General features: G+C 56.4%; 1 protein-coding gene across 9 annotated transcripts; it reads right to left on the bottom strand.

Annotated features, from left to right (window-relative positions):
- Positions 1–1527: 1527 nt before the first annotated feature.
- DTYMK (deoxythymidylate kinase) lies at positions 1528–11118 on the bottom strand. Of its 9 annotated transcripts, none has more exons than XM_024758560.1 (6): positions 10967–11110; positions 9738–9846; positions 9083–9241; positions 6242–6332; positions 4485–4682; positions 1528–1790 (listed from the first exon to the last, which is right to left on the bottom strand). In XM_024758560.1, the coding sequence occupies exons 1-6, from the start codon at positions 11094–11096 to the stop codon at positions 1545–1547; spliced, it is 933 nt and encodes a 310-aa protein (XP_024614328.1). In that variant the 5' UTR covers positions 11097–11110; the 3' UTR covers positions 1528–1544. The 9 variants fall into 9 exon arrangements, with proteins under 9 accessions (XP_024614328.1, XP_024614545.1, XP_024614410.1 ...); XM_024758777.1 differs by having other exon boundaries at positions 4485–4610; XM_024758642.1 differs by having other exon boundaries at positions 9107–9241.
- Positions 11119–11310: the final 192 nt, after the last annotated feature.

The raw sequence follows: 11310 nt of genomic DNA, 5'->3' as shown, positions 1-11310 counted from the left end.
GCTTCTTTAGGGGAGGCCAGAGGGTCAGGGCGCCTCAGGACACGCAGCCCCGTTTTTTTTTTTTTTTTGCGGTATGCGGGCCTCTCACTGTTGTGGCCTCTCCCGTTGCAGAGCACAGGCTCTGGACCCACAGGCCCAGCGGCCATGGTTCACGGGCCCAGCCACTTGGCGACATGTGGGATCTTCCCAGACCGGGGCACGAACCCGTGTCCCCTGCATCGGCAGGTGGACTCTCAATCACTGTGCCACCAGGGAAGCCCTGGCAAGATGTTTTAAAACCCGTGCTGGGCGTACTGAAGAAAGTTTCAGCGGCCCATTAATTTTGTGGTCTCCGGGGCCATTTCTGTCTTCACACCATCCAGCTGCCCGTGGGCCCCACTCAGCTCTGGCCTCTCCTCCCCTGGGCTCCGGCCTGCCCACCCCCACCTGCACGGCCGAGCCCTGAAAGGGTCTGCGCTGGGGCCTCCGTGGCCCCGCTCCTGGCCTGGGACAGAGAGCTCTCATCTGGTGCCCAGCTCCCGCTCAGGGGCCCGCCCAAGCGTGCTCCGGGCATCCCACCCAGGCCCACAGCCGACGCAGCCTCCCTGACGGCCCGGTACTCTCAAGACCCCCGCCCCACGTTTCGTTTTCTTCACCTAGGACGTGGCCTCGGTCATGTGAAAGATCAAAAGGCAGGTAGATGGGAGGGTTGCCAGGCCACGCCCGCGGGTGACCCTGGGACTGCAGAACAAGTGGTCTGACTGCGAGCGGTTCCCAACTGTTTCTGTCACTGGGTCACGGGCCTCGAGTTCTGACCTCGAGTGCATGCTGCACGTCGGGGTGGACACAGCCAGGCCCTTCAGACGGACAGGCGCCCGAGGCCAGCCTGGTGCCATCAGTAGGCAGGACCCGCTGTGAACTGACAAGCACAGCCATCCGAGTGCACAGCTCCAGCCACCCCCAGCGCTTGTGTCCTCTGTCCTCCCTTGAGGGCTGGACTGCCCCCACCTGCCAAGCACCTGTGGATGGGCAGCCACATCTATTCAACCTGGATGAGAAGGGACCCCGCCTGGTGCGGGGAGCGGGTGCCACCTCTGAGCTGGAACCCGCTTGGCCACATGTGGGTTTTTCCCAAGCCCTAGTCAGACTGTCTTGTGACACTTTAAACTGTCACGTTCTCTTCTGCTCGGAATCCGGTCTCCTGGCACGCACAGAAGGGCGCTGAGACCTGTGGTGCTTTGCAGACAGGGGCTCTGCCCACCGCCCACTGCAGGGCCACCTGCATTTCAGACCTTAACAGAGGGAACAGCAAAGCGAGCACTGGGCGTGCTCAGAGACAGGGACGCTGCCACTCGGACACAGACTGGTCAGGCCTTGTGAGGTCGGCACGTCAGGCTGGCGCTCAGAGCCCAGGCACGGCTGATGCCTGCTGGGCCCGGGGCTGCCCACAACTGTTTTCATTTCATCTTTACTGGTGTCTGAAGACGTCCACGAGGACATCAGCGACCCTGATGGAACTGCCTGGACACAGTCATTGTGAAACTTCAGTAAGCAAAACACAGTAACTAATTTATTAGTATCTTCGGGGCACAGGTGAGGGCAGGAGAGGCTTCCCCGCAGGCCACTCCCTGGGGAGTCCCGCTTCGCCCCCCCGGAAACTGCACACGCGGCTCCTGCCTTGCGGCAGACGGGGGTCCTGTCCCTCTAGGTCCACAGCTGCCCCAGCGGCCTGTGTGCAGCGGCCCGGATGGCACCCTCAGACAGCACGCGGATTTCCTGGTGGACATCCTCGATGCTCCTGGAGGCGTCGACTGTCTGGGCCGGGGCAGGGGGGAGAGACAGGTTAATGTTCTCAGCGGGTGGGGCAGCTTCCGGAGGGCACAGCTTCCGCTCCTCTGGGGTCCTTGACCCCCGGCCCTGGCCTCGCCTAGGGACAGTGAGCTGGACGGGCCCTTGGGACCGAGCCGCCTGGCCCCCCGGCTGCAGCCCCGGTCAGACGCTCACCTCCAGGGGACCCCGGTGCCGCCAGCAGAGGCGGCGAGGGCAGCGCCCACTCCCGCCCCTCCACCGCCGCGCCCGGACCTGCCTGTACTGCAGGTTCTGCCGGGAGCCCAACTTGGGTCCAACTCCTCTCCCTGGTACGATGGGCTTCGTCCCGATAGCTGGCTGCCCCACCTTACTGACACAAGGACCTTCTTCGGTCACCAGGGGGCCAGCCCACGAGAGGAGCGACTCTCCACTGGAGGGAGGGACACATACCGGGCCACATGAGGGAAGGCGTGCCTGGGAGCCCCCTCCTCAGCCAAGGCTCAGCTCTGGGCACTAAGAGCCTCTAGGCAGCCTCTGGGGCAGTAAACTCTGGAAAAGCTCCAGGGTGTAGACACGTTCAGACAGCTGTAACCGCGGCACGAAGTCTATGAGGAGCGATACCGCCTCCCCACGGGCCCCCCGGCCCCGCCTGAAGGTCACCTTGCCAGCCACGGCCCAGCTGCAGAGCTCTGGCACAGAACCATCCCAGGCAGCTGGCGATGTGTGGCACCTCCCGTGTGGACGCGTACGTGGACACCCCTCGTCCTCTGGGGGCCCAGATAACCGCCTCTATCTCTTCCTCCATAAAATGGAACCAGGGACACCTCGGGACGCTGGGCCGGGACAGCACAGGGTGAGCCCAGAGATCGATCATAATGGGCCGGGACCGGGAAGGGCCGGAAGTGAGGGGAATTGATCAGAAGGACCCGGGGCTGGGGTGGGGGTCACCCAGGGGCCAGACCTGGGCCAACCTGCACCTCCAATTGCGAGGAAAGCAGGTTGCTGGTGAGTACGCGGTACAAACGTGAGTCCGTGCAAGTGTAAACATATAAACGAACTGGAAGTCTATGAGCAGCGAGGTTTTTACGTGGTTTCAAAGCACCACCTCACAGCGGGACGCGGAGTGACTTCACCGTGAACCGCTTAACCCAGAGCTCAAGGGGAGCATCGCTGGAGCGCGACACACCAAGGGTGCGCAGCCCGTGACGGGGCAGCGACAGCCCACCAAGGACACACGACCTGATCCAATCACAAAGTCAATCTGAGGTTCGGCTACAAAGCGACTGTTGCGACCTTCAAAAAAGTCAAGGTTGAGAAAGTCACAGGCTGGAGGCCAGAGAGGTGTGCCTGTGAACCACGTCCTGTTACAAGGGTCACTAGTGGGACCGGGAGGTCAGGCAGTAGGAGCGGATCCATGTGACTGGCCCCATTTTGACAGGGAGGGGGTGTCAGGTACTAATTTATTCTCAAATGGTCCTGGGGAAGAGTTCCTTGTATCGTACTTACAACTTTCCTGTAAGTTTGTGACTGCTTTAAAAATTTGAAAAATACTAAGAAAAATAAATTTTCAGGTAAACAAAAGCTGAGAATGCTATGCCAGGAGACCTGCCCTACAGGAACATTAAAGGAAGTTTTTAAAGCTGCGGGAAACGAGACAAGACGAAAAGTCAGTGCAGGAAGGAGAGGAGAGCGCCGCTGGCCTTCCCCTTTCACGTTCCTGATGCTGTGAAGTCTTGTCATGTTCCTAGCAGGTGCTGAAATGTAGTATAAATCAAGAGGAACTTACACCATGTAGAACTAGTTAAAAAAAACCAGAGAGGGACTTCCCTGGCGGTCCAGTGCTCTCAATGCACGGGGCAGGGGTTCGATCCCTGGTCGGGGAACTAATCCCACACACAGGCCGCGTGGCACAGCCGAAAAAAAAGAAGAACCAGAGGAAAACTCTGGAATTCAGTAGCTGATAGAACGAGCCAGCAGAGAGATGACGGGGATCTGAGGCAGCGCGCTGCAGCCTCCATCTGGGGAAAGACACGCCCTTCCTTCCACCCCCAAGCACACAGGAGACAAACAGAAAGGTCAAGGGTGTACTTCGGACCTGCACACAGAGGAGCCCCGGCCCTGGCCACAAACCAGCACCAGCCAGAGCAGGACAGCGGGGAGGCACAGCTGAAGGGCGAGGGAGAAGCACGAGGTGCCAGAACTGAGAACCCAAACCCTGGGACCTGCCCGAGTGGCGAGGACACTGCCAGCAGTAAGAGGAGCAGCGACCATGCCAGGTGGACACGTGCAGGGAGGATGGACCGGGGCGCCGGGTCACGTGCCCTGAGGTGGGCGGGCGCCAGGCCGCGGGGACGGAGAGCAGGGAGGTGGCAGCTGTGGCGGGTGCGGGCCGCCTGGCGCCTGGAGTCAACGAAGGCCCCACGCTCGACCCGGTTACACGGGAGCTAAAGTGCCGCTGCCTGACACCCACGGACTCGGCGTTCTGGGTGCTGGCCTCGCATAGCTTACGTCCAGCAGGGGACGGGAGCCCGCTGGACGGACGGCTCGGCACAGGGTCCCCGGCGCAGGACGCCTGCTCTGGAGCCGCTGCCCGTGCGGCCCTGCCCTGGGCCAGCATCAGGGCACCGACCCACGTCCTGCACCAACCCCAGGACCAGAAAGTGCTGCCCCCAGGAGGGCCCAGGCACCGCACCCACCTTCCAGGGCAGACTGGAGTCTCCCAGGAGCTGCTGGAAGCACTGCAGGGCGCGCTGCTGGAAAGGGCTGCTCTCGTAGCGTTCACGGCCGAACTCGCCCCTCGCGGCGGCCTCTGCCAGCTGCAGCTGCAGGAACACAACCAGGTCCGGTTTGGGGAGGCCCACGTCTGGCTGCTTGCACCAGTCCAGGGAGAAATTCTGGAGACGAAGAACCCAACCGTTACGGAGCCAGCTTAATGCGGTCTCATTCCTGGTTTCAGAATTCATCGAAAAGGGGGAAAAGCGAGCTGACGTTTGAGGGGAGAGTTCTTACACAGCGGCAGCTCTGTCCTTTAGGTCTCCAGCGTTTTGCTTTCTCTCACATCACCTTCCTGTGTTTTGACATGTGAATACGTTCACAGTGGACAGAACACCCCGGGGCCCAGGATGCGTCACTCAGGGCCCGGGACCGAGGGCATCATGCGTGCGTCCCACACCCTCTGGCTAAGCAGTGGCAGCAGACGAGCCAGGGCATCACTCCCTTCTACAGAGAGGGGAAGACCCCAATCCTGGAGACGCTCGCCAGCGCCCCGTGTGCTGTCTCCTGCATGTCCCCTCTCATCCATCCTCGCAACTCTAAAAATAGTGTCCCCACTTCTAGAGGAAGAGAGAGCCACACAGCTCTGAAGATTTAAAAGGGTTAGAACCGAGCTGTGGGCTCAGAGCCTTGTGCTGACGGGACACCCTGACTGGAGAAGGGAGCCCGTCAGACTTGCCCGAGCCTGCGTGCTTTTCACAGATGGGAGCCGTGTGGCCGGTACCTCGGGGGACTGCCCTAAAGGAGGACCCAGCTAGCTCGTGCGGGCAGACTGGCAGGGTTAGAAGGCTGTCATTTTGCAGCCCTTCGTGAATTAGCCACGATCAAAGACGGTTACCACAAAAAGGAGATAACCAGGCACGCCATGCCTCTTGACAGGCGACTTGGGAAAATAAAAAAATTCAAAAATTTTAGCGGAAGGAAGAAAAGAGATGCAGGAACCTATGTATCGAGAGATTCAAGAGACATTTCAAGAATGGACCTTAACTGGCTGGATTCCGATTCAATCGAACTGTAAAAACACAGGACGGATCAAACGGCTCCTGAGAGCACTGGGAACTCCGCGCGCTGACGGAATGAATGACGGCACTCTGGGACGGCTGAGACGAGGTTTCTGAAAAGCCGCTTTGGGGATGTGCACCGAAATGTTTATGAAGGGACTGATGATGTGTCTGGGGGTCACAGAGGCCAGAAGCTTCTGAGGCAGGTGACGGTGCTGGGTGGCTTATTTTCTCTGCTGGTATATGTTTGAAAATTTTTAAATAAAAAGCAGAAAAAAAGGGCAGTGTAGTCACTGCCATTATGCCTGTGAAACAGCAGCTCCCTGGAACAGGGGGTCAGGAACACAGCACGAAAGCACCCCAGACACTCTCACCGTCTTCTCCGCAAACAAGACGCTGGATGAAACAGGTCTGCCGATGGACCATATGTGTAAATGTATGATGTGAAATGTGTCGGCCAAATGAAAAATGCAGTTGTATCTATGAAAACCACCTGTAGCTACAAAAAAGGTTTCTCTTCTTGTCGAGAAAGACCAAATTGACCTGGCGAACACGGGGATCTCAAACCCCTAGAGGCAGTGACATGAAGAGACTTGTGCTGCGACGGCTCTGTGCCCATGGGGACCACACTGAGTCCACACCAGGCACAAACCACGTGCTGGGGCCGGAGCTGCACTCACCTCCTTGGCGCTGGTGAAGGCGACCCCAGAAAAGGCATACCTGTCCACGACCAGGGTGATGCCCTGGCTCAGCTTCTCCTTAATTAGCGGCCTACAAAAAAGAGGATGACTGTGAGCCATGGTCCTGGCTTCATAGGCCCTGAAGTCTCATGCTCAAATCACCCTGAGGACACAATTCAATTCAGAAGCCAACATGATGAAGGGATCATACGCGGGCAGCAATCTGTAGCCTGACTTTCATCCCCCAAGGCTCTGAATCTCCACTCCCAGCAAAGCCCAGCACGAAAAGACAACTCCACTAAAGGGGATAAATACAACTGGCGTCGGCAGCTGTCCAGAGGCAGCTCGGCTGTCCGGGCGTGGAAGGGCCAGGCCCTGCGGGGAGAGGAGGGGCCAGGTCAATGGGAGGGAAGGCTGGACGTGGCCTGGAGCTGATGAAGGATGCTCCTGCATCCACCTGGGAGCCAGGACACCCTCCGGCAGGAGGCAGCAGGTCCCCACCACCCTCCGGCCCCGAGACCTTAGCAAGATGGGTGCAGAGGCTTGGCATGGGCCAGAAGCACTGCTTGCACTTTGGGGAACCAAAGAGTTACGGTGAGAAGCTCGCAGAACAGCACAGCGGGGGGCACCTCCAACAGTGAGACGCCATTCCCATCACAGCGTCATTCCTAAGTGCAAATTATCAACACTTAAAACTACCTAATCTTGTGAACAGAACACTGGTAGAATATGGCATGAGCACAGAAGGTGCAACTGTACAGAGAGCGAGAAAGATGCCCCATAAACACCCTCCTGACACGTTGCTAACAAAGCAAAGCACACTGGGCACACAGGTGGCTGCCTTTGTATCAGACAGAAGGTGAGTCAAGACAACAGGCATCTGCTGATTTTGTTTAGAAGTGAATGGGCCTGCTTACCGACAGGGGAAGGCAGGGCTTGGATGGAAAGGGGATGGGCAGGGCAGTGACCTTTCTGTATGATTCTGACTCTTAGAACCATTTCATGTTTTACATATTCGAAAACTGAAATCAACAAGAATGGGGAAAAAAAAGAAAAACCTAAAATTGTATACAAAGTCAAATGAACCTACCCGTATCCCAAATGAACACAGTGGAAGGGCAAAGGCGTGCCTGAGATGTTTGGATACAGCACCATGTGCCCCCGTTCTAACGACAGAGCTGCAACCACCCGTGAGCCCCAGGCAGGCTTTACGTAGGTGGGGGCAGTGATCCTAAGACCAGCCCGTGGAGGGCAGGATGGGCAGATGAGCCCGGGTGCTGGATGAGATGGCAGGGTTCAGACAGATGCAGGGGACGTGAACACGTGCAGAAGCTGAGCAGATGTCGGTCTCTGAAGTCCGCCCTCCACAAAGAGCAGAGAACAGCTGGCCCCGGCTAAAGCAGGAGGCACGGAAAGCCGCAATACCTTGTCAGGCCAGAAACACGTCCAAGGGACGAAGGAGCCAGCCTGAAGGGGTTCCCACAGGCCGAGGCTGGGACAATCTGAACAGCGAAACGACTAACAGTAGCGCTTATGACCCACTGATGATGGACGGACGGATAGACGGACGCGGAAGGCAGGAAAGCTCTTCCTTACACAGAATGCCAGCTGATCAGTGTTGCGGAAATGACAGAATCAGAAAATCAGTAACAGACTCCAGCAGGATGACTGACCAACACAAACTAGGAGGTGAGCTTCACAGAAAGGGGCACTTTTGGTTTATGAGTTCCCCTTTTGACTCTTTACAACAGGAAAGAGAGCCACTTAGTGGAAGAGCCTGGCCAGCAGCCCCCTCACTAATCAGGGGAAATCCAAGTGGCCTCGCATCCCGCCACGATGCCCTCAAGAGGACCCAATGTCACTTCTGGGGTTTTCCTACCAAAAATGCAAACCCAAATCTACTCGTGAGGAAACATCAGGTAAACCCAGCATTTCATAAAATAGCCCTTGATTTTTAAAAAGAGTGAGCAAATGGTAAAGCAAATGTGGCAAAATGTTACTAACCGGTGAAGCCTGGGGAAGGGCACCCGGGGATTCTTGCTGCAGCTTTCCTGACTGATTGCAACTATTTCAGAATAAAAAGTTTAAAAACAGGTAGAGAAGAACATTGCTAAATTGCTATGGAAAGTAAGAGACATTGCTCATTTCCAGGAATTTAATTCCTGGATGGCCCTAGAGGATCAGTAGGTTTTGACAAACAGCCGGGGAGGGAAGCGGAGGCTGTTACCGCAATCAGTGCCAGGGAAACCGCGCAGCAGCTGGGAGGGGAGATGACTTCCACGACCAGCAACTGACCTGGTAAAGACGCAGCACAGCAAAAGGGCAGAAAACCAGGGGCTGAAGAAGTAACCAGAGTCCTCTCAAAAAGTGCTCCAAGCACCAGGGTGAACTCAAAACAGCCTAGGTCAACTGAGCACCCATTCCCAGGCCCGCCCTGCACACGAGACCTGAGGGGTACTAGGGGCCACAGCGCTGCCCGGCATCCGACCTGTCAGCCAAGGACTTCCACGTGTCAGCAAACCTAATCTGATGGCAGTGGCTGGAATAATCAGAAGGGGGAGCTGTGGCAGAACAAATGGCCCAGAGACTTGCAGGCCTGTGTCCTCGAAGCAGACAGCAATTAGGGAATGGAGTCAGAACTGTTTCTCATTTTCAGTTGCTCTGACATTACTTTTCTAGAAATCCACAAAAAGCGAAAATCACAACATTTATGTCAATAAACTCCAGATGTGTTAAAGACTGTAAACCTGCCCTCATTTTCATCTAATACACGGAGGGGGAGGCCTTTCCAGACAAGACCACCGGCTAAGCCAAAGCCAGAGGACAGCAGTGCCAGCTTGCCTGTGAGAGGGAACAAGGCACAACCACCTGAACGTCCGTCCACTGGCATCCCTCAGTCCAAGGTGGGGCAGCCTTTCCGGAGAGCAGGCCGCTGGGACGGGAGAGAAGAGGAAGAGTGCAGATCGGGAGGTGGCCTCAGGAAGCCAGCCGTGAGGTAATCTGTACAGTAGGGTCCCATTCAGTCACGTTAAAACAAAACACCTCCGATGACATGTGTGTTACCTACATACGTGTGTAAATGGAAACAGAAGCACCTGAGAGCGTACCCCACAGGCACTTCGTCAACAGTTGTGCAGGGTGAAGAGGGAATCCACCAAGATGATGTAAGTCAAAAAGAGGGCGCGAGAGGGCACACCCCAACATAAACTCAACTTCACTTAATGATGTGTCAACACTGGTTCATCAAAGACATAAATAAAAGCATTCTGTGTACCTAAAATTACATAAAGTCTATTAATTACAAAAAGCTGGGAGCGGGGGGTGGGGAGAAGAAAAAAAAGCATTAACTAGTGCTCTTTGGGATCTGTGACCTAAAGAACCTTGTAAAGGTACAGCCTCCAGCATGACTCTCAACCACTCAGAAACAAGAGCCGCATTCAGCCTCGGGGGGAGGCACAGAAGCAGGGGGGAGCGGCAGAAGGACAGGGGTGTTTACACGTGTTCCCAGCGGTTCGCAGAGAACAGCAGGTGCACCGAGTGATCTTCCACCTCGCTTTTCTTTTCCAAGTAGGAACTCAGAAGCTTGCCAATCTCTGTTGATCTTTCTAAAACAAAAGAGAACAACACACAAAAGTGAGGACAAAAAAAAAAAAGTGAGGACAGGCTCTCCATCTACATTCGTAGTTTGTGCCAAATTTCCAGGCCCTGACCCAAGTCTAACTTTGAGTTTTATTTTACAACAACTTTAGACAGGTTCAGACCTTTTCCTGAGAAAGGGCAGCAGTGTGCAGACACACTGGGATGAAAAATGCTTTAGGAAGAAGGAACTCAGGTAGGAGGCGGCAACTGCAAAGGAACTGCCAACCAAGGGGAACTGGTACCAGGAGCTACCTCGATACCAAAAGGATATTCAACTCCCAAAGTCGGCCCTCCACATCTGAGGTTCTGCATTTTTGCATTCCACCAACCCAGGACTTCATAGTACTGTATGTTTATCGAAAAAAATATGCATATAAGTGGACCACTGCAGTTCAAACCCATGTTGTTCAAGGATCAACTGTATAAGATTTGTAGACTGGCTGGCTTAAAGATTAAAATGATAAACATTCAAAAAAGCACTTTCGGACTTCCCCGGTGGTTGAGACTCGCAGGGGGCACGGGTTCAATCCCTGGTCAGTGAAGTTCCACATGCCACACAGTGTGGCCAAAAGAAAAAAAAAAACAAGAAAAATTTAAAAAGCATCCCCCCCATCTCCCTACCCCTGGTTTTCAAGATCAATGTTTTACCTTAAAAAATTAAAAATATGAAACAAAACCCTTCACAGGGTAAACAGCCATGCAAGGACGGGGGGCGGGAAACCCAAGATAAAACGGAGACTTGGATTACAAAGCAGCACCTGGAAACTTTTAGGGGTCACAGATACACTCATTCTCTTGGTCGTGAAGACGCTTTCCTGGGTGTACATGTGTCAAGACTCACTAAACACGTGACTTTACTGCATATCAGCCGCGGGGCAGCTGCGCAAAAACAGAACCACAGACGCGTCCCACTGAGGCTCGGGGACCACAAGGGTGGTCCCCGCGCTCCGACCCGCGGACAAACGAGGGCGAGTTCAGCGCAGGAGGCCTTCGCTTCTCGTCCTCAGGAGCCGGCGAGGCCTCCGTGGCCCCTGGGTCCCCTCCCCGGCCCCCGGCATCCCGGAACCCCGCGCCCGCCGCGCCCACCCGGGAAGCGCAGCAGCTCGGCGCAGTGGCCCGCGGCGCACAGCGCGTCCACCAGCTTGCGGCTCTGCGTGCTCTTCCCCGCACGGTCCACACCCTCCAGCACGATGAGCGCCCCGCGTCTGCCCGCCATCGCCGCGTTTCCCGCCTCCGCCACCACCCCCAGCGTAGCCGGGCCGCCCGGACCTCCCATTGGCTGCAATGGGCCGGCGCCCGCGGCGCGCGCCGGGATTGGCTCAGATGAGCCGGATTGGCTGGGACTAGTCCGGCGGAAGCGGCGCGACTAGCCCGACGGGGCCTCGGTCGCACCGCCTCTTCCGGGCCGGAAGCCGGGCGTGCCTTGTCCC

Source organism: Neophocaena asiaeorientalis, unplaced genomic scaffold (assembly GCF_003031525.2).
Source record: "Neophocaena asiaeorientalis asiaeorientalis breed wild unplaced genomic scaffold, Neophocaena_asiaeorientalis_V1.1 scaffold185, whole genome shotgun sequence".
NCBI lineage: Eukaryota > Metazoa > Chordata > Mammalia > Artiodactyla > Phocoenidae > Neophocaena > Neophocaena asiaeorientalis.
The sequence above is the reverse complement of the archived record's forward strand: the minus strand, read 5'-3'. Positions and strand labels throughout refer to the sequence as shown.